This window comes from Cyclopterus lumpus, chromosome 8, assembly GCF_009769545.1.
Source record: "Cyclopterus lumpus isolate fCycLum1 chromosome 8, fCycLum1.pri, whole genome shotgun sequence".
NCBI lineage: Eukaryota > Metazoa > Chordata > Actinopteri > Perciformes > Cyclopteridae > Cyclopterus > Cyclopterus lumpus.
The window spans coordinates 14,751,659-14,775,260 of record NC_046973.1 but is presented as its reverse complement, the minus strand read 5'-3'; the positions used below and the strand labels follow the sequence as shown (position 1 = coordinate 14,775,260).

The window sequence follows — 23,602 nt, the reverse complement described above, 5'->3', positions numbered from 1 at the left end:
CTGAATGTTCGCATTACAGCACTAAATGAGTGCGCGCCACTTTTTTTTTTTTTCCTTCTCTTCTAATGCAAATGTGTGTGTGAGAGTGTGTGTGTCCCCGCTACGACTTATATACACAGATTACACACAGGGAGACATTCAACTACAGACTGCTGCGGGCATTTGCATACAGGCCCGTTGAAAGCCCGGCATTATTCCCCGGGTGAGAAACGGTGTGGAGAATCACAAATACAGCGGCCATGAATGCGATAACAATGATTTTGAGTGCGTTCCTGGCTGACATGATGAGGGTGCCTTTGACCTGTTAAATCTGCCCCGCAGACCCACGGTATAGCCCGTTTAATTAATGGCGTCTGATGAAAGTGAAGACGAGGCCTTGAGAGCCCCAAATGGCAGGCCGTATGATCCATTTGCTGTCTAGTGCAAACAGAAACAAATGTTATTGTATGGACGTCTTCGCCTCCACGGATGTCTTGGGCGTGCATCAACAGGCATAATTGATGCGCTATTCTATGTTATTGTGCTTGTAACGCGTTCACTTCTCCCCCCCCCCTAACCACACATCCATAATTACTGGCATGTTATGGGTTGCCAATGGGGAAAGCAACGCCCCAAAATTGTGGCCACCCGAAATGAAATTGAATAGTGCAATCTTGAGGAGAACAGTGAGACTGTTATCTCAAGTGTTTGCATTTCTTTCCTTTTGGGGGAGAGCAAAGGTGGCAAAGTAATAATCCGACTATATGGTAATCATCAGTTGCTTCCGAGTGAGTTGAAGTGTAAACTGGGTCTCGCACTACATTAAAAAAGATTACAATATGTTTTAGGGTAACAATGCACCCAATCTATGAGCGTCTATTATAATTAGCGTGAAAATGAGTGAGGAGGAGGGGTTTGGGGGGGGGGGGGTTGCCTTGAAACTGGCCCCCACCTCTAAAGAAAAAGAGGTGGGGGGGGAAGCCCACTGCTTGTTTTGATCACTCAGTCTTGAAGGGAGAGGGGACCTTGAAACGGCTCAACCTCCTTGCTCCATAATTGGTTTTATACTGCTGGCGAGTGGCCAGCGTGTGTTTTTTTTTGTACACTGGGTTTTGATCGACATTTGCACAGCCAATCAGGCAAGACGCTTTGCAGAACGTACTGGGCTGGTCCGGGGTTGGGTGGTAGCGAGGGAGATGGGCGGGGCGTGCAAAAACAATGCTGTGTTTCATTGCTGAGGAGTTTACGGACGCGTCAGGGGCTCGCGCTCCCCCCCAAGTTATCCCCCAGTTTACCTTCGGACGAGCCTGTAATGGACTACTCCAGTTCTCCCAGCAACCTGGACTGATTTTGAGAACGGTTTTATTTTTCATTTTTTAGCTCCTCTCCCCGGATTTTCCACATTCAAGTAAGCGTTCGGCGGTCTCCTTTTTCTCTAGTTTGGTTTTGTTCCTCCCTCCAGCTGAAGTGTCCCGAGTTCTCGGCGTTTTAAAACACAGTTTGGACCGTAAATGTGAGCGAAAAGGGCGCGGAGGTTGTTGTTTTTTTTGCATACGACATTTTTTCTATTTGTTCCCCCTTCGGGGCGGTCGTCAGTGTGAAAGCTTTCGAGACGTTTCCGCAGAGAAAGTTTTGCGTGTCGTTCAAGGGAACCGTGGAAAGTTTGAAACGTGGCTGTAAATGCCGTGCGGCTCCGCCAACGTGCCGCATGGATGACAACGGCGGAGGACGACTCTTCCCCCCCCCCCCCAGTGTGTGTTTCAGGGGGCTTAGAGGCAACGTTTGTGTCCGTCTGCTCACGATAAAAAGAAGAAGCTTTATTGTGACCTGTGAACGAGCCGTTCTTCAGATCCCGCCCGCCTGGATAGCACGAGTCGCTGCTGTGATGTGTTTGCTTGTCTTTAAAGGTTAACCCGACCTCCGCATTTAAAAAAAAAATTACTTAAAATGCATACAAGTTGCATAGTTTGACTGGTCTTTTTAACATTTTTTTTTAATTTTTTTTAACATTTCTTTAAAAAAAGGGTTCCTCGAGAGCCCTCGTTTTCCTCCCCTCGTTGCCTTCGGATGAAGTAGCAAAGGCTGCTTGTTGGTCTCCTTAACTCCGTAACTTTTATTCTTTTTGTGCAGAATTTTTTTTAAACAAATAATTATCACCCATATAGACGTCTTCGGAGATTGTCCTTCATAAGTCTGTTTTTCCCAAAAATTATTAAAATCGCCCCGTGTTTAAAAAAACGCATATTGCTCGAGTCGGTGCTGATTAAAAGGAATAACCGCGGATTTATCACGTGAATAGCATTATTGCACCCTAAGACCAGCAGCTCAAACTGAGCTCCAGAAGGTAGACCGTCGACGAGGTTGACATGCAACGAGGATTTTTTTTTTAACGGCGGACCGAAAGTGTTTACGGGTTTGGTTTTGATTTTCTTTCCCGTGTCCAAACGCGAAGCAGCCCGTGACTCAACATCGCATACGCGGGGGGCAACAAAACACCACTCACCCCGCTGATTAACGATGCAGGCGTTTTGAGACCTTATTTATTTTTAACCCGTTTGAAATTTATATTTGATGCGCCTCCAGTATTTATGGTGTTTTGGTTTACAGACTCTGCGACCACAGCTATTGCTGGTTTATGGTTCTAGAGAACAGCTGGGTAATCGGGTGGAAAAAGGTAAAATAGGGTCTGTTAAAAAATAAAAACCGTGTGTGTGTGCGCGGTTTCCATCGCGTGGTCGCTGGGTGTTTGCAGAGCAGCTGGCAGCCTCCTCTCCCGGTAGAAGCGGAGCCCCGGAGCGGCTGTGCCTGCTCCGTGTGCAGCAGGGAGGTGGTGGGAAGGGAGCACTGCTCGTCCTTTACATTAGATCATAATGTTGTGGATTTAAGTTAAAGATGCGTTCAGAGACCCGCAGTTAGGATTACATCCGTATTTCTGTGTCGAGCAGCGCATTCGGCGTTTAGTTTTTTAAGTGGTTTTCCAAACTGCGTCATTGCACGTATTGACCAGCCTGCTCGCTGGAAAGAGGAGACATCCTCAAACTACCAGTTCTCAACAGTTTGATTCGTGTGCATTTTTCTTAGATTGTGTGTCAACGCGAGTGTTTTTTTGTTGTGTTTTATAGGTCAGCAGGATGGCTGAAAGGGAGCCCGAATCGCCTGGAAAACTAAAGACATTATTATAGCCAGCAGTGGCTTTTTTTCCTTCTTCAGATCCGAACGGATTATTTCTTTTAACAACTTTTCCCACTGTGGATAATGGATGGCAGAGATTTTGGACCTCCCCGATCCGTCCACGTACCACCCCCGATGTTGGCGGGGCTCGCAATGGAGTCTCACCGACTCGGAGCAGCGGCGGCAGCCGGGAGGATCCCTCCCTCGCCCGGTCACTTGGGCGCGAGTCATCCGCCGCCTCTCCACTCCGGAAAATTTCTGCCATCGGCCATTAACCTACACCAACACCACAGTAAGTGTACGACGTTAGACTGCTCGAAGTCTGCAACGTGACTGCTCTCCCCATACCCCCTAAACCCAACCAAAAAAAGAAGCACGACCCCTCAAATGATCAAATATTAACTTGAAATAACGCTGCGCAAAAAATTGCGCACCGTTTGCTGCCCGTGGCATCATTTGCGGTCATCTCTTGGATGCCGCTACGGTCTTCTGTAGGGGGGAATGTACCAAGACGTGGGTTTCATAAGGAGGTGTGGCTGTTATAGAGATGTGACAAGTTTCAGATGTGAAAGTGTTCTCTGCCTCTGCGATGGACAAGGCATCAGCGGGGAGACGACTTGTGTGCGTCAACACAGCGGTGGATTTCAAGGCGCACACAGGGGCCCGACTGCGGTGGGTGTTGTTGCAGTAGTATGCAGGTCAGGGTGCAATGGTCTTGGAGTGTGTGTGTGTGTGTGTGTGTGTGTGTGTGTGTGTGTGTGTGTGTGTGTGTGTGTGTGTGTGTGTGTGTGTGTGTGTGTGTGTGTGTGTGTGTGTGTGTGTGTCAAAGTTGCGACCTCAGAGGGATGACAGACCACCTCTATCTACCCTGTTGGAGGGACATCTCTGTAGTGTTAGTGAGAGGTAAACAATTAATTAATGACCGGTTCAGTCTTCCGTATTTGGAGTAAAAGCCACTCTTGGAACATTTGGCAAATGGCTGTTGCTGCTTTTACCTGCATGCATACCATTTGTGTTGGAGATCCTTTGCTGCTGCTTTAAGTACACCGAGAAGTCTGTGAGGGGAGAGGGATTGTGTGTGTGTGTGCTCTTAGATAAGCAGATGTTGGTTCAAACTGGACGGTTTTGACAAAAATCCATGTGTTTGTTTACATTACGTATATGTGTGTGTGTGTCTTTAGTCGGTAGTTCATGTTATTCCCTCCTGAGCTGGTGATTTCCTCTATACTTTCACTGCCCGCACAGCGACGTCTGCTCTGCTATGAGTAATGGAGGCTTGAAATAACATTGTGCAAAGGAGAAGAAAAAAAGATAACGCTGCATGTTTGCATACGTTTTTTGTGGTCCGTTAAAGGGAAAGTGGGTGTGAGAAAGATGGGTCTGCTGTGTCTTTTTTGGAAAATGGAAAGTCTGACAAATGCGCTCATCGAGTTACTTCCATCCCCCTGAACTCATCATGAAGCTGCCGATGGATACAATTACAGTTTCTCTGGTTTCTTTTCAGAGGCAAACCCCAGAGATAATAATATTCCAGTCCTACTTGTGCGCGTGTCCCATTCCTCGTTGTTTGTGAGCGTGGGTTCAATGGATGCATTCCTTGTCACTCGGAGTGTGTGAGGTACCGGAGGTCTAGTAAAGTGAGGCGGTGCTCCCAGGGCAGGGCTCTGATGAAACCTTAATTTGACACACCGTCAGAGCCACCACACACTAACACACACACACACACACACACACACACACACACACTCACCTCACACACACACACACGCATGAAAAAGGCTGTCGGAGATGAAATCAACTCGCAGCGGGGAGCGTCGGGATGATGGATGGGTGCACCGTGGCAGAGCGACGGGCCGGGGCGCACCTCATTGCAGCTAGTAGAACTGATGCCGCTTCAGAATAACACAGAAATATTTGCAGGTTAAAATGATCATGAAGTGTGTGTGTGTGTGTGTGTGTTTGTTTGCTGCAAATCATGCAACTACATTACTGGGTAAAGTGTGTCTTTGTAGTGACATAGTGTGTTTCAGTTAGGATGATGTTCTTAGGATGATGAGTTGAAAATTGCTTGTGTGTTTGTGTGTGTGTGTGGGGGGGGGGGGGGGGGTTGTGAAGTGGAATTGACCCGACTGCCTTCCATCCCAGATTGGCAGTTTAAACACTCCCGGATACATTTTATTCTACCCACACACTGACCTTCTCACCCTCTCTCTCTCTCTCCTGACTCTCATATCACGTACAGACACTCACAGCCTCCGCCCACTGAAACACGCCGCTGTAGGACGCAGGTCATTTAGCTTTATGGTGCTCCTCAATATCAAAAGTCCCCACACAATCCATTAACCAAACCCAATTGAGATCTCGGTCCCATGCTTTTCATAACACCGCACGGCCCCCACGGTTACGCGATAATTACCCAGTCGTCTCGAATGTTCATAATGTCCTTGTTTAATTGCAATAAACAGCTTGACTCTGGGGCTCAAGGAACTGGCTGCGCAACCCTGAGGAGCCAAGGTCACCTGCTACTGTCTTTGTTTACATGCGTTTCGTGGGATTCAGTGCGTTTGTTTTGCGCCGATGTCTTTGGCTGACCTCTCGATAGCAGGGTTGACTGTTTATTGCTGCTAACGTGCCCTTATTTCCCAGGAGCCTCCCCTTATTGTCTGTTTCAGTTCAGTTTTAAGAGGATTTCCACCTGACTTACCGGAGTAGAGTGTCTCCTCTTTTCCACAACTCAAGGTTGAGGGGAGGGGGGGGGTTGAGGCAGCTCAACAGCTCAACATTTGTTTTTAAATGCATTTTGAAGACTTTGATGACACATTTGGGCTTGTAGCCTCTCTGTAAGCGCTCTTTTCCTTCAGCAAATACCTGCAGCGGTGTTCCTCTTCATTCACACAGGTTTTTATCTAAACACGATGGGGTCTGAGTCACTGTTTATAGATGTGAAATGGCTGTAAATGGTCCTCTGTCTAGAGTAGGTCTGCCAGAGCCCCCCCCACCCCCTCCACCAGATTGAGGCCATCTGGCCCCTTCCCTCTCTCTGGCAGCAGAGGTAGGACCTGCTGAAATGTGACTGCACCCAGACGCCGCTGGGGAGCCGCTACTATCACTGTGAAAGGTTGCAGATTATTTTATTCTGAATCCAGATTACGCACCTGGTTGTGTCTACGTCTAATCACATCGCAAACAAATCCTCATGTAAATTGATCAAGCCCTCCCAGAAGCATTGCGCCTAAGAAATTGGACACGTTTTGAAGTTGCAGGTGATAATAATTCAGTACATATTTATTTGTTACATTTTGTTTAGAAAAGCTAATGTTTAAGTTCAGTTTGATGTCGCCAAAGCCCAGGTATCGGGACTGGAAAAGTAGCGCGTTGAGCAGGCATGCACGGTGTAGGTTTAATCTCGGTGTTATATAAACTGCCCGCTGATGTGGACGATTACTTAAACTGTACGGAATGACCTTACACGTTCGGGAGTGCGGCAGAACAAATGTGTGTTTAATGAGGCAAAAATGTCATTCAGGGTGCCGTCAGTCATCGGCCAAACTTAGGCAATAACTTGCCTGAACCAGCAACTTTTCGCCTCATCTCTCTCTCTCACACACACAAACACACACACACACACACACACACACACACACACACACACACACACACACACACACACACACACACACACACACACACAGTGTTCACCAGGGAGAAGTAGAAGATAGGAGGGTGACGCAGAAGCAAATAAAGGTGTTGTAGCGAGTGCAGAGAAGGGAAGTCAATAGATGAAGATGAAAACAGCTGAAGACAAATGGGAGAAGGAGAACTAAGTGGGCACTGTCCCTAAGGTGGAAAGCAGAGTTTTGCTTTCAAGGGATAAGAGCTAAGGTTGTTGCGTGTGTGAGAGTGAGTGAGAGGGGGGCGTAACGGTGTAGATGAGAGGATTGAGGTCTTGATGGGAATGGGAGCATGTGATTGTGCTTAGTGCAGTTAGAGCTGGGGTTTCCCCCTGGGACTCTCTGCAGAGAGAAAGGAAGAGATTTATCGTGACCACAACACATTCGTACACGATTAGATGAATGTGGTAGCCCTTCAGATGTTCTCTCTTTCAGTCTCACGCACACACACGTGTGCCGGTGTAAGCATAATTCATGCAGCTTGCGGGCCAGAGCCAATACCAATTTGTCTTCCACGCCACTTGCTTAGTGTGTCGGTTTACGTTCAAATTAATGCGGTGAGTGTGCGTTTATATGTATTCAAGACGCAGACCTGTGTGCATGTGCGTGAGATGTGGCTCAGACACGTCCCCTGTCGGATCAATTGAATCCTTCAGGAGAGAAAACAGGCCCCTTAAGAGAAAGCACAAGGCTCTGTTGCCCTGTCACAATAAACCTGTCGGAGGCAGACAAACGAGACACACACACACACTCGCGCGCACACATATGACGCACACACGCAGCTGTCAAACATAAGAATGATAGGTGTGTGTGTGTAAACGAGCGTGCCGCGGCATGTCGACATACCCGAAGCATTAGCGAAGTCATTCACTCTGCCAGAACCCTCCCGTTAACTCAAACAACAGCCTTCGAACGCACACACAAAGGTCACACTCTGTCCGTCTGCGCGTTGAGTCTCCACTCGTTCCATTACATACGGCTTATTATATTCCTCCCGGCAGACGTGGTTAAGATTCAAACTGTGCAGCGACACGTTAAGAGGCGCGCGGAGCAGGTTTGGCATTCGAGTGTATTAACCGACGTGGTATGTGCTCGAGCAGGTTCCGCCTCAAAGACGACCTGCTCATTCAACCGTTTTAACGCCTGCTCCTTTTTCTGATTTTAAATTTCGCTGAGATTCGTTGACAGTTGGTTAAGACTGTAAAAAAATTCATGAATGGCACCCCCGCTTTTTTTACTTGCTGCATCGACATCACAGGAACACAGTCTGGATTGATCCTAATCTCATCCATCGGAGAGAAATGTCCCGATAACATTCATGGTGTATTTCTTAGAAAAGAATCAGATGATTTCCTGTCAGTCAGCCCCTCTGCGGGATTGTCCCTGTGGCACTTTAGTTCACTATGAATGTGAAGCCAAAAGTCGACCAAACCCTGCGCTACAAGAGAGGAGTGTGGATGGAGCCAGCATTTGCTCTTGCCTGTGCATTTTATTGCAACTGTGCATGCCATTCTGCCTGTGTGTGTGTGTGTGTGTGTGTGTGTGCACACGTTTCCATTTGCTGTGTGTCAAAATAACACCTGCTGTCTTCACAGGAAATTTCTGAGTGCAACAGCACGGCACAGCAAGACTCGAACACACACACACACACACAGTGTTTTTCCATTCAACTGTCAGAACAACTTTTGCAAGAAAAAGACAAACAACAACTCCAAAGTGTGTCTGTTCTGTCGTTTGGTTGCGGTGAACACGGTCGCCTCTGCGCTGCTCTCGTTTTTGCAGGGTTTGAATCGGGAGTGCTTCATTTGGGTTCCCGTGTTGTGCATGTCGGCTCACGTTGTGTCTCACTGGGACGTAGAATGGAGCCTTTGTTGTTGTTGGTGACACCTGTGCTGTAACCACCATGAAAGGCGTATCATAATTTGCGGTTCAGACGTTTTCTTTAAGGGATTATTAGTGTAGCGGCCGTTTTTTAACCACGGACCGGTTTCCAAGGCGGTTGGATTTAGGCTTTTCTTCACCGTGACTCGTGTTGCAGTTGACGATAGACAGGTTTCCTTTTGAGTTTACCAAATACAGCTGTCTGGTCGACTGTCTTTCACCAAGTAGAAACGGGGAATGGTAGTTTTGGTTATTAACCAGATACGTTTCAGCAGGTAAACGCACACGTTTGTACCAAGGCTTTTTCTTTTCTTTTGCAAATGTGTCTCCTTTGCAAATGCCTCTTGTCATTCCTTCGTCAACAAACAAGAACACAAAGTAAAACCACATTGCCTACTGACACTAAGTGGTTTGTCGAGCTCAAGGGTCGTAACTCGAATGGAGACATTTTTAAGTGAGGCGGAGAAACTGTTTGTGTTCAGCTTGACCTCACAAACAAAAATATCCACACACCCCCAATCCCGCCAGAAAGCAGAAAAACCAGCTGTGGACATTTTGAAAGCATTAACCAACACACACATACACTCATGAAACCACATGCTTGCGGCCTGCGTGGAAAACACGCACACACGCACACACACCCACACACCCACACACCCACACACCCACACACCCACACATGAAGACTGATATGTGATACTAGACATGTGTGCAACTCCTGCAAACTCTGCTTCCCTGTCAAGGTTCATGTTACCAGTGTCAGTTTGCCAGTTAGCTGTGGCAGAGACGGACAGCACACTTTTACAGTTTGAATGTTGTTCTTGCAGGGAATAAAAAACAGAGGTACATAATAGAGATCTCTCTCCCTCAGCTAACCCTGCGGACCACTGATGGATAACAGATGGGTTCACAAAATGTGTGTCTACGTGTGTGTTTCTCATCTTTTTAGGGCTTTTGTACACGATCCAGTATAGTCGTTTTTTGGGGTGATTCTGTTGTGTTTCAGTGCATCGATTTGCGATCAAGGATTTTGATTCCTCTTGATTTATTTCCACCGCGTGGGCGGCTGTGTGTTTTGAGCGCGTCCAGATCTGCCGCTCCGTCAGAACTGATCACCTGCAGGCCTCCTCCTCTCCGATAAGGAGATGCGCTCCGTACGATCTGAAAAATGGAGGGTGGATTTCTTGGCAACCTGCGTGTGCGTGTGTGTGGGGAAAGGAGAGGGAGAGAGAAAGGAAGGAAAGGGCTGAGGTAATGAAAGAGTAATTCCCAAACATTTAAAGACGCATTTCCCCCCTCAGCTACTCTTTGGATGTTGTTTCTGGAATGAGGGAAGCAAACATTTTCCCTCGTTCTACCCCCCACTCTTCTTCTTCCCTTGAACTGTTCAGAAAGGGGAAAAAGGGAATTTGGGATTGTGTGTTTTCTTTTCTTCTTTTTCCCTGATCACTGGCACAAAGCGTAACTCTGGACTGTCTGTGTATCGTTCACTGTACTAACACATGGACAAAGGGCCTGTAGGCGGCTGTGAAGCTGAGATTGATCTGTGTGTGTGTGTGAGTGTGGTGTGAGAGAGATAGTATTAATAGCTGACACAGGCTGATCGTAAGGTGTATCCTTTTGGAGGTAAAACCTCATTCAGTGTGTGTGTGTTTCCAGAAGTGTTAATGTACTGAGACCAAAGGCTCTTTACTTTGTGTCTGAGTGGGGTCAAGTCTTGCGTGTCTCTATATTCCAAGTTATTGTGTGGATTGTTATGTGCACGCCTGTGGTGTTTTTGCCCATTTTCACACGTGCGCGTCTGAAGCTCCTGCAGGGTCTCTGACTCAAAGGGCAGTCACTGTGAAAGTGTTTGCACATGTCACCTCACATGAAACTGCTCCCAACAGGGTCTGTGGGTTGTCTTGATGAACCGGGTCGTGGATTCTGGGAAGAGGCATCGCTGTTGAGTCTTTCGAATGTTTTTTGCTTTTAGTGCCACACGCCGAGTGCCACATAGTCCCATTATATTCTAGAGAAGGCCGACACCTCTACGGCCGATATCACCACGACTAGACAACTGATACCACGATAATCTAGGTTTATGAACCAAGCTACAGGTAAAAGAAAGAATGTCTATTTTTGATTTTTGGGGCAAACTATCCCTTTTTTAAGCTTCGCACACAGACGTAAACATGGTGTCTTATAAAGCTGTGTGTGGAAGGATCCACCTTCACTGCATTTTTCAGAGGCACAGTGCGTGCGTGTGTGTGTGTGTGCCTCCTTTTGTGATTAATTGGAAAGCTGCTTTTGCTATTGATTTTAAAAAAACTGTGTGCAGGCGCTGACGGACTGCGGTTTTAATGTACTGATTTAGATGCAGGGGAAACTCAGTGAGCACAGTATGTCTCTACCAGATTCCCATGGGACTAATACAGAAACACACACAGAGTCCCTTCCCCCTCGCCCATATACAGACAGCATCCTTTCCCCTACACACGGTTAGTTTTATCAGGGTAATGGCAGTGTGTGTGTGTGGGGGGGGGGGGGGTTGTGGTGGTCGTGGTGGTCGTTCTGAGACCTTTACTAAACATGAAACCCTCTCCAGCTCTAAGGAGGTTGTGATTGGAGGAGGCAGCGATGGTTCAAAGGTTCAAAGTTCCCCATTGGTCACACACGCTGGGGGTGGAGTCTAACAAAAACAATCGATAACCGTATCGTGCAGATACGAGAGGGTTTGGAACTGGTTTTGATGGTGAAGTGTGACGTCACCGTGTCAACATGCGTGACAACATATCTGTACACCCATCACTGTGTGCAGAAGGAGTAAATCTAAAATTAATTTAATAAAGAAAAGATGATATCCATGATAAAGTTAAGTCCTCACTGGCTGTAGCAGTTTGTGGAAATATTTTTAATTAAATGTTTTTTTGGTCAATCTGTGGTTCACCAGAAAAACAACCACATTTAAACAGACTTGCTGCTAAACAGTAAAAAGTTTTCCTTTCTCCCTGAAGGTTGACAAAGGGAACACTATGTGACTAAATCAGGCAGCAACAATTAGAGCTGGAACAACAACTCAGTCAGTCGACCAAAACATAATCTGAAGCCACCTGTAAAATCGATTTAATAGTTTTAAATTTTTCAAGCAGAAACAGTTTTGTTGGAGAAATGCTCAACATTTTGCTGGTCTGAATTCTCTCTAGTGGGAGGGTTTGCTGCTTCTCTTTGTCATACATCATCGCAAAATGAATATCTTCAGACAACTCCAGAAAATTGAGGGCGTCCACTCGGGCTCTGGGATGTCGTGATTGGCGTTTTGCGCTAGTTCTTTTGACACGTCGTGGACCGACCCATTAATCAAGGAAATCATGAGCAGAGTGCCGCGCTCTCAAAATGTGTCTCTACTCTAGTTCTGAGAATTCAGAATCGAAGAGATGAGTTTTTATTGTCTCACTTCTGCTGTGACCGCTGTGGTGTTCAGCTGTTGGTTACATTGACTGTCCTGTGGAAGCAGAGTGCATGTTGGCTCAGTAGTAATGTGATTACAATGGACTGCTTCGGCACAGAAGCATCGACCGTGCATCGACCGTGCATCGACCGTGCGCGGTATGAATCGGTGTGACCCGGTGTGACCCGGTTGCGATTTTATTAGTTTGGTTGTTGTGGTTTCCAGGGTGACTGACGGTCTTCATTCTTCTTTCCAGGCGACGCCTTCCCGGCAAGCTCCAGTCCCTTCCTGTCGGGTTACCCCGGCCACTCCCCCATGACCTCTGACCCTGCGTACAGATCGGCCAATCCCAGTGGTCTGCAGATGGCCCAGCTCTGGGCGTCGCACGCTCATGAAGGTAAATCGCCCCAGCAAACGTTTTCCACGTTCTCTTTTCTGTACGTCTGTCGGCTTCAAAAAGAGGCACACTGGTATTTTCACGACATTTCTCGCAGTGTGCTCCTGTCCAAAGCCCAGGGGGCTCCTTCTTCTGTTTCTCATTGCTCACACCAACTCCTGCTCCATTTCTGTCTCTGTGCTGCTGGCGGTGCTCCCGGCTCTGTCCTATATGCGTCCCGCTTTCCTCCCGTCCTCCACCTGTCTCTTACTTTTGGCCGTCGTATGTTCCTGTAATCTATCTTCCTCTCGTTTTTTTTTTTTTTGCTTTATTTATTTTTGTATTCCTGTCGCTCTCCTGTCCCACTTTCCTCCAGCATGTCCCTCCTGACCTAGCTTCTGAACACAGCTTTAGACACACAAGGGTATTTATACGTCTGTGTGCCTTGTCCTCCCCGTGGACCCCTCTTGTCTCTGTGCTCTTCTTAAGGCCTGTTTCAGTAGGTGATTGAATCTCGGTTCCCTCCTGTCCTTCTGTGTCTCCTTATCAAATCTCGCTGGAGATGAAGGTCAGATGGGAGGGAACGTATCCCGCAGTGCATTTTTGTCAAAGGGCGATGACCGAATTAATTCTATTTCGGGTTAATTTTAAAACCGATCGCCACCCGTGTGACACGGATCGTGTCCAGTGCTTCCCAAACACAGCACATCAGATTGTGTGTGTGATTAGTTATTTAAGCCGAGGTCTCTATCTTACTGTCTTTGATTCAGGGCCAGTTTAAAGGGTTGCCTTGTGATTACAGGCATTGCCTTCTTGAACTCTTAACCGGCTCTTTGGCAACTGCTCAGAGTCCAGAGTAGTCCGCCACATAACTCGCCCTTTTTTAAATGGGAAATTTGTGTTGATTCAGCTTCTGTGCTGATTAAACAATCAGGATATAATGTGTGAAGCAGTGAGCTCAAGAGGTGCTGATAGGTGCATTCTGTTTCCTTCACACAGATCCAGGCTAGCTGTAGTCTCGTCTTTATGCTAAGCTAAGCTAAACGGCTACTGGCTTAACTATTCCTTTGAGGCTCGATAACATGCATACCACGTTTGCTATGACTTCAAACTGAATCAAGCGGGAGAATGGCGGACCCCGCCACCAACAATGTCAATACCTCAACTGAGAGGTATTTAAAGAATGTACAGTACATGCATTGAATGATTTGTTCTGGAAAAAAATGCAGACTATATAACATAAAAAATTTAAATTACTACACCTTTTTGAAATGATGCTTTTGAACACAAAAAATGTCAGCCCCCTGCCAAGACACGCCCTGGTAGACTTTATATTCAGCCAAAAGACGGAGGGATAAAGAATGGTTGGACCTTTGATGCTCGCCATAAAGTTTAGCCTGAATTGAGGCTGAAGTTTCAGACACTAAATAAGCTATAAACCTTCTGCTGGCTGAAGAAGCCTTAGAACCGACTTGCACTGATAAGAGCGAAGTCTTTCACGGCCTACGCGAGAGTCTTAATACCTCGTGGCTGGCTTTCACAGCAGCTAAAGTTACTAAAAGCCGGAGACAATTCCTGGCAGCAGCTCAGAGGCAGACTTTGGATGCACTGGAGCTGCACAGGAACCCTCAACCCTGAATCAAAGCTGTTAAGAGATCAAGGTTAGCTGTTGGGGGAAAGGAAGCTTTGCAAGAAACTTGTCCCGCACGCCTTTAGTCTCGTCACATCATCCTTCTTATATTTCCGCCTCCCAGTGCCTTCCCTTTAACCACTGACACCCTCGCCACACACCTCCTCCAGCGTCTCCATTTCTGCCTCTCAGAACGGAGAGCAGGCCGTTTATACTTCTGCTGCCCCGCCGCTTCATGCTGGAAACGGCAGCGGCGTCATTGATATTTCTTGGAGTGGCCGGAGTGTGGGAACAGAGAATGTCTCGCCCTCTCTGGTTGGCAGTCTTCTTCTTTTTTTTCTTTCTTTCACATGGTGACACCAGCCAGTATCGGAGTGGCAGCCAGCTCCGTCCTCACACAGAAATCCAGAGCATTGCAGCAGGCGACTGGCTTTGTCTATATTAAGACCTGGTCTCTGAGAGCAGCAGCTGGCTGTCGAGCTGAACTCGCCAGCAAAACAAATTGTTGCAGGTGACTGTGACCCTCTCATTAAAAACAGGAGTCCAGGCACACGGTGGAACATGATTTAAAAGTCCTCATCTCTGGTGAATTCGAGCTGTGGAACGGCCAGCTTTCAAAATGACAAAACACCTCTCTAAAACAGTTCCAACAAAAACTGCAATGTTTTTAAATCAGTGTCAACCAGTGTGAATACTCATGTTAAAGTCATTTCAGGTGGCTAGTATGGCTGCAATAAAAGATCATTATTAATGAACCTTTCCAATTAATTTCCAATCATTTGGTTTAACAAATATGTAGGACAAAAAAAGCCATCTTGTTGACATCTTTAGGGTTTGTTTTTGTCCGACCAACAGTTTACAAGCAAAAGATATTGAATTCACATTCATATCAAAAAGACAAAAACAGCATTTGTTTTGGTATTTCTGCATCTCTCAACTTAGCTTCCGGTAAACTTTGTGCACGTCGCTAATGTTCGGTTTGTTGCGTAACAGCAGGAGAGGCTTTTAAAACCCGGTGCATCACTTCTCCAGGGGCTTTCCAGTAGCTCCTAATGGTCCTCGTAAGAATTTCAAGGCATAAGTTGTTGTATTGTCTTGAGTTTTTCTTTAAACCACATTGTAATGATGTGCTCTGTGTGTTTGTGTCTTCAGGCTACCCTCCGCTGCCAAGCAGCCTGTACTCCAGCCCCTACCTGTCCCTGGGGCACCTGGACCCTCCCTCGCTCTCCCAGCACCCTCTCTACGACTCGCATAAAGGTCAGTCGCTGTCAACGGAGAATTTAGTGCACAGATTCTCTCACGTCCTGACGACGCACGAGTAATGTCAAGCTTTTCCATTTGGTGAGAAGACTTGGATGTGGATCTGATCTGAAAAGGGCAACATTTGAGCTGCTTTGATTTCTATTTTATTTTTAAACTAACATGTAGAGCAGTGGTCACCAACCTTTTTAAGCCCAAGATCCCTGACCTCTGCCTTGGTGACAGGCAATATCTACCTATTGAGAGAAAAACACTGTCCAGACTGGACTTACAATTTGAGGCTTTTTATTTAGCCTAATTGTAATTGAATGAAATCACACTTTGGTCCAGCTTTCAAATTGATGTGACCAAGAACACACTAAATGACTTAATTTCAGTGCAACATAAAAAGTTAATTGTTTGTTAACCGCACACAATATGAAGAAGAAAAAACACATTTGCCATGAGCAGGCTGGATGAACTCCAAATATTAACTGTTGTATTTATCAACTGAAGTTACAACACTGACAACATGCTCAGTCAGTGCAACTAATGTAAGTTCAGTTCATATCTGTGTCCATCACAATGCCATCAGAAGTCATGTGACTCACATTAGTGTGATGTCTGTGACTGAACATTGTCTGTGAGTGACTTGTAGTTGGGCTCATAAGCACAGACAGTCTGAACCCTTATAACAGTGGTTCTCAAACTTTTTCTGTCACGCCCCACTTCGGAGTAAGAAAAATGTTCATGCCCCACCGCCCGAACAAAAATAATTTTATTTAAATCACTATTTGTGACTCCTGCATCTGTGATTTTTCAAATAATAGAATAAATAAAATTGCAATCACTTTCAAGTAAACCAGTTTGCTCCATCAGACAAACTAACATTTTTGTTAGAACAATGCAAACTATCTGTGCAAAAAATAACTAATGTTGGGCAAAAAATAGCATATTGTGGCTGCAATTAACCTGTTTTGCACTGAATATCCTTTCAAGAGAATAACAAAGTGCAACCTGTGAAAAACTAAACTAAACAAGTTCAAATATTTGACAATAAAGAGTTTTACTGAGTTTTACACTGAATCTAAAAACAACAATATCGTGCAACCTGTGCAAAACTAAATTAGTACAGATATCTTTGAGCCATCATGTTTCATCAGCATTTTTCCACTACAAATCTTTTTAAAACGGGGTTTGAGGCTTGATACGGCCACTCAATTCATGCTCAATGTTGAGCTTTTGTTTTGAAGGGAGGTAGGACCTGGCGAGTCGCCAAGAATCTTGGCCGTCGCACATGCGCAGGCATAACCGGTTGACGGCATAACGTAAACATTTACGTGAAGGTACAGGCATTTCAACATGTATTTATTAATGTTTGTACTTTTGCAATATGTGAAGTTCTCAATAAAGGAATTTCTGCATGTCCCCCTGCGCCCCGCCTGTAGCACCACGGCGGACTACGTTCCCCTCATTGGGGAGCGCAGCTGAGAACACTTCGTCTGTGTAAGAACCCATTTTCAGGCGATCAGAGATATTTTCTGACGTAAGAAAACATTTCAGAAGACACTTCAGAAAATGTTCGAGTGAGAAACAATGTGTTTCTGACTTTATTTTATTTTGGAGAGCGACAGGGAACGTCTCCTGCTGACCTTTCGCTCTCAATCGTCATCTGTTTTTACCCGTTTGTGGTCATGTAGTTAGTGTGTGTGTGTCTGTGTGTGTTTTCTAGACTCACGTTTCTTACGTTTTGTGTGTTTTTTAGAGGGCTTTTACCTGCCAGCCTCCTTGAGCCAGTTGCCCCTCCACCCTCCGCCTGCCCCTCCGGCCGCCCCGTCCAGCTCCACGCCACCCCAGAGAATGTCCCGGGACTTAGGGGTTAGGGACCGCCCTTATCGGGGGGAGCGGGAGCGGTCAAGAGAGGAGCAGAGGCCGCACAGCGTGGTGGACCTGACGCAGGACGGGAGGAGAGAGGAGGACCGCCGGGCGAGGAGCGGCGACCGGGACCGAGAGAAAGAAAGGGACCGGGACACGGAGAGAGACCGGGAGAGCTGGCCGTTCCATCCCCACGAGCAGAAGCCACACCCCAGCCTTCCGCTGTGCTGCCCCGATCCAGGCCGTCACCTCCACGGCATCCTTTCCCTTCAGGCGGGGGTGGGAGGTTTCACGGACCAGAAACAGACAGAGGGGGTCGGGAGGAAGAAGGGGGCTTGCGACCCCACCACAACCATAACTCTAACGCAAACTCAAATAACTCAAACTCTCACTCAGAGAGGCAACGGAGGAATGACTCCGTGGCCACGTCGGCTGGGACCCTCCACATCTCCTACGCCCTTCCTCCAGCTCTTCAGCCCTCCGCCGCTGGCCTGCCTCACCCCTCCACGCCTAGGGAGTCTATGAGAGAGCAGCGAGTCAGTGCGCCGACATATGTGCCTTCTGTGGAGGTTTACGACGAGCGGGTTGGGCCCATCCAGATCGCCTCGCAGGCCCGCGACAACAAACACAGGGAGAGGGAGATGGAACGAGAACGAGAACGAGAGGGCGACAGGGAGCGTGAACGGGAGAGAAACAGGGAGAGGGAGAGGAGCCTGATGGAGCATCCTCGACTCTCCCAGTCCAGCGATTCAAGCAATCAAAGAGAGGAAGGTTCTGTCATTTGTTCCAATGGTTCCATTGGTAAACGAGGCCAGGATGCGTCCTACCCCTCGAGTCAATCGAGGTTCAGTCCGGAAACTAGGGACAGCTCTAAACACTCGATCCGATTGGGCATAGAGCGGGCAGGGGCGGAGCCTAAGTGGAACACCATCAGCCCGTTAGCCAACTATGCCACAAGTCACATGGCTGCCCTGGCAGCCCAACATGCATACACGCACTCCTCCCCTCACGGCCAGCCCAAACGCACACAAATGTCTCATTCCCCTCACACAACCCACCGGCCCGCGAACAACACACACTCCTCCGCCCACAGCCATTCCCCCCAGACACACCCCTCCCAACACGGACATGGGCGTGCCGGTGAGGAGGTGAGTCAGAGACGCTACCTGGACCCATCGGCGCTCTACCGACCCGGGGGGTCGCTGGCAGGAGAGCGAGGTGGGGGAGCAGGGTCGGACCCCACAGAGGTTTCAGCTATGCAGAGTCTTATTAAATACAGCGGAAACTTTGCTGCGGAAGGTCCTGGGTCCGCGAGGCACGCCGCGGACGGCCGAGGGCCCTTCGGTGGTCTTGCCAACGTCGGGATGGAAGCCGAACGGGAGAGGGATAAAGAAAGAGAGCGGGAGAGGGAGAGGGAAAAGGAGAGAGAGCGGGAGCGGGAAAGAGAGCGAGACAGGGGGGAAAGAGAGCGAGAGAGAGACAGGGAAAGGGTGTCGGGTGGTTTGGGGTCGTTAAGGATGCCCCCCCCAACTGAAGCGAGAGCAGGAGGCGGCCGGGACAGCGCCCGCTCATTTGGGCCGGGAGGGGGAGGGGAGGTGCGCCACCCTCCGGTTGGCATCGCTGTGGCTGTGGCCCGGCAGAGAGACAGTGGGAGCGCCAGCAAACAGACCAGTGGACCCTCGGACACGCAAAGAAGCCTGCTGCAAACCGCTATTAAAGGTAAGAATGACTCATGTAATTATATATGAAATGCCAACAAAGTCACCTCTTCATTTGTCTACTGCTAAAAACTTTCTTGCATGTAAAGATAGCGGTACAAAAGGAAGTGAAACATAAATGACTTCAGCATTTTCACTGGCTCGAAGTTTGAAATGCTTGCAGGAGTCCTGTGGTAACGTTCACTCAGTCACACGAGGCATTTAGTGTTTGATAGTTTCTGGCAAGTTGAATCAAGTATTCTTAATTATTTATTTTTTTAAAATATATATTCTAATGTATTTCCTTCTGCTTTCAACTCTCTCCCAGAATTAGCACTACAGGGGACATATATCCCCCTTAGTTAAATGAACCAGGAGCAAATGATTCCTCATTTTGGTTCCCATGAATAATGGAGGATTCATTTTCTTTTGGATCAGAGTCATGTTTCCTCAGCCCCCTTGTTTGACTTTGAGGTCTTCATGCACGATTGGAATCGTAGAAAAACGACCCCCCCTCGCTCAACCCAAATGACTAATTATGTCATGGGTTGTATTTAGTTTGAAAGGCTCCCTGTTTGGCGAGTCTGTGGTTTTTTTTCTGCATAGAAATTCCTGCCATACAGCTCTGTACGCCAAGGTCATTCAGCTACAGTGCTCCCTCTCCATCTCACTGTCTTTCTCCTGGTTTCTGTTTCTCTCTCGGCTCCATGTTCTTTCCGTGCTCTCCGTCTCCTGCTCTTTTCATTGAGTTTGAATGCCTCTCTCCTCCCCGCCCTTCCTTCCTCTCTGAGAAGGCCTTTTGTGCGTCACCCTCTCCTTTGTCCCACCTCAGGCCCCCTGCTCTTTCTGCACTCTTTTCTTCAGCGCTCCCCTCTCCCACCACCCCCTCTGCATTAAACATGTCATTACAGAGTGCTGCTAAAAGCTACAAACAAGCCTTGAATTACAATAAGACCATGGGTGCGTTGCTAAGCAATGGATCACTCTTGAGAGTGTGTGTGTGTGTGTGTGTGTCTGTCTGTCAGAGTATATGAGGAACTGCGTATGCCTGTTGTGTTGTGGGCGTTTATTCATTTTCTTGCTTGAGCAGAGCGATTGGTCTAATAGCATCACTCCCTCACTCTGAGAAGAGCTCTAAATAAACAGTGGAGGATTTACGCAGAAACCACAATTAGATGGATGAGTGAATGTATGTAAGAATGCAGGAAGGAGAAGGGGGGGGGGGGGAATAATGATAAGAAATGAAGAGATGGATGTAAATCAATAGGTTGATACACGGGAAGAGAGAGAGAGAGAGAGAGAGAGGCGCATGTCAGGTAGTAAAGAAGTGAAAAGAGTGAGATATGGAGGGAGGACCAGAGAGAGGCGGGGAGGTGCAGCGCTAATCGCTGGCTTACTGATGCAGAGAGGATAGCATGTGGGACAGGCTCCGCGTAACCTTGGTAACAGTCTTGAAACCTTTCCCGCGCAGCATGTCAGGGATGTTAAAGTCCCTTGTCCCTTTACAGGCTACACACACACACGTATAAAACCCTTTCTGCTGCTCGGGGACCGTCAGTCAGTGTCGACGAGATGGAAGAGGGTTAACGGCAAAGAGGGCGAGGAGCAGAACCTCATGTTTATTCTGGACTGCTTGGTTAAGCGCGGCTGCTCTCCTTAATTTTTTATTTTTATTCTCCAGCTCTGTGTGTATGTTGACACGTCTCCTGTGGCACTAGGTTATGAACTGATAAGGGCTGACACTCAGAGTGAGAGCTGTCACTCGGAGTGTGTGTGCTCTTTGTACAGTCTGTATGCACACACTGGCCCAACATTGTATTTTTAGCTTCCACTCTTGTTTTGACACGCTGTGTCATGTCACCATTATATAGCCAGCGTCTCTCCTCTCCTCTCCTCTCCTCTCTCTCTCTCTCTCTCCCCCCCCCCCCCCCCCCCCCACCCCCCCCCCCCCCCCCCCCCCCCCCCCCCCCCCCCCCCCCCCCCCCCCCCACCCCCCCACACCCCCACACACACACACACACACACACACACACACACACACACCACACACACACACACACACACACACACACATCCTCTGCTGTCACCCTCTCTCTCTTTGCGTTCTCGCCACCTTATTGCCTCTGCTTACCTCGGCCCTCCTGTCTATCTTCTTTCACAGTCTGTATTTTCTTTGATGCATATTGCATGTGGGATCAGGGTTTAAAAGCTCAAGGAGCCTCAGCGATGCAGCCACTAAACATCTTTATCTGTCCCCGAACCCATTATAGATGAGGAGCGAGGGGAGGAGCGCGGCCGTCACCACGATGACAGACTGCTGGCCAGCCGGCTGGAACGCGAGCAGGAGAAAGTGCTCAGGTAATAAGACGTCGACCATGGCCCAACAAAACAAACGTGCACTCAGTTTTCAATGACATGTCTTTTTGTTCATTGATATCTAAATGTTTACACAAAGTATCCAATACACGGTGTCTTGTTTTCCCTCCAGAGAGTCCAAGGAGCTGTCTGAGTTTACTCAGATGCACCCTGCCCCTATGTCCAGCGGCCCTGACACCCAGTATGATGACACCCAGCCTCATGACCTCCAACCTCATGGTCACAGGAGGGGCTGCCCTGGCAGGGGCAGGACGATGGCCTCCCGACCCCTCAACTCTGACCTCTCACCCCTGGATGCCCCGACCTGGAGCCCCCCCAGTCTGGCTCTCCAGCTCACCATACAGTATGTGGACGTACATGTTCAACACCAGAGCGTGGCATGCTTTTAAAATTCTACATGCGCCCTGTGTAGCCTTTTGTGATTGGTGTAGCAGGAGAGGGAAGCTCCGTCTCTCTGTCTGTCCATCCAGCAGCTCGTCCAGCAGCGACCTACAGGGGTCAAGGCCCACAGATATTCTTGAACTTTGCAGGACATTCCTGCTCGTCCAACACTCCAGAAATAACAGCATTGAGACACACACACACACACACACACACACACACACACACACACACACACACACTTGCATACTTGTGTGCGTTTAAATGCAACCGTACGCACTTCATCTGAAAATAAGGAAACACAAACAGAAATGCGGAGCTCTCCAAGGGGGCTCTGTCTAGACATGCAAAAAAACAGCAAATCACTCAAAAAGCCGCTAAATGCGTTATGCACTCTCTGATTTACATCTACTAAGGCTTCAACGTGGGGAAATACTGGGCGAGGAATGATGCTGAGTTGATGTTAGTCTTGGCTTAGCCCCCATTCTCAGACTCTTAACTTCTTTCACTCTTGTTCTTCTCATTCAGGCCTAGGTCCTTCCTCGATCCACCAGAGCCTCCCCCCAGGCTACCCACCCTCTCTGCAAGGCTCCATACCCCCTCACTACCAGTTTGCCAGGGACCCACAGTCTGGACAGCTAATAGTCATCCCCACTGAACACCTGTCACACTATGGTAAGAAAGTGCTCTCTCTCTCATTGCTATTAATTTCATTTTTTAGCAAAAAGACGTGATTGCCATGTTCATTTTGAAACAGATGTTAGTGCTGGTAATTCCTGAAAACAAATGAGACCATATCCAACGAGATTGACAGCCTCCATATGTTATTGTGGACAGTGTGCCAGTAGTTTCTGCTTTCTGCTGCTTTTACAGTACAAACGAGAGACCAATTTGACGTACTTGAAACATGATTATCCTCTTCTGCAAAGAGAAAATAAACTAATAGGAAGCCTAAACCGAGACCAGGGACTGTTGTACAATCAGTCTCGATATGTGGATGTATTTGTTCATCCAATATCTTAGTTAAAGATATTGTATACATTGTTGAAATAGTTAGCGAAGGCTAATGGACAAGCCGGTCCAACACTGGCTCATTTCTTTTAATGTGACTAATGTGATGCCAAAGAAAATTCCACTCTAACAGCCTACTTCCCCATGCCCTGCTCCATTGCCCCACAGGAGGTGATGTCCTGGAGCGTGGAGCCCCAGTGTGGTCGGGGGTGTACGGTACAGGCAGCTCGCTGCAGCATGCAGCCCAGCTCCAGCTCCTCTCCCAGCAGCAGATGCTCCGGCAACAGGAGCTGCTCATGATCCAGCAGCACACGGCGCAGGTCCTGGAGCTGCAGAGGAATGCACAGCTCGTCGTAAGTGGACTTCCTGTTGTTGTTGTTGTTTTTAAATGCACACGTATTAAAAACTACACATTATTCAAACTCCATATTCCAATATATTTACATACCTGTGCACGTATATGGTATATATCCACCTACGTACCCAGACACGGACATAAAACACTGCGTTCCTGCAGCTGCAGGAGACTTTTATGAGCATAACATTACAAACACACATCACATCAACAATATACACATATATATCCTGGCTATGGAGAGCTATAAGTGAGACAAATGATATTGCTCATGCACACAAACCCATCCTACGACCTGGTGAAGAGTTGCAGCAATACTATAATAAATAAAGTATAAGGCGGATATTCTGTATTCTACTTATTGTCAAATAATCCCACAATACTCTCTGACTTCCATACATTTACTGTCAGTTGTCCTCGAACCCACTGCTCCATACTGAAGATTTCAATCTTTAAAAAACAGGTCACAAATATGTTTTGTTATTGTGGAAAAAAAGAAAGAAGATGATATACACCCGTCACACATTTTA

General features: G+C 47.6%; 1 protein-coding gene across 1 annotated transcript in view; it reads left to right on the top strand.

Annotated features, from left to right (window-relative positions):
• The first annotated feature begins 1,198 nt into the window (after positions 1–1,198).
• The window catches only part of tnrc18 (trinucleotide repeat containing 18), a 39,961-nt gene continuing 17,557 nt past the window's right edge, over positions 1,199–23,602 (top strand). The window contains 11 exon segments of the mRNA XM_034538601.1: positions 1,199–1,387; positions 3,102–3,442; positions 12,389–12,529; positions 15,291–15,395; positions 17,143–17,460; positions 17,463–18,971; positions 21,220–21,307; positions 21,438–21,492; positions 21,494–21,668; positions 22,235–22,381; positions 22,886–23,070. Of these exon segments, the coding sequence (XP_034394492.1) occupies positions 3,235–3,442; positions 12,389–12,529; positions 15,291–15,395; positions 17,143–17,460; positions 17,463–18,971; positions 21,220–21,307; positions 21,438–21,492; positions 21,494–21,668; positions 22,235–22,381; positions 22,886–23,070 (2,931 nt within the window). The 5' untranslated portion in view covers positions 1,199–1,387; positions 3,102–3,234.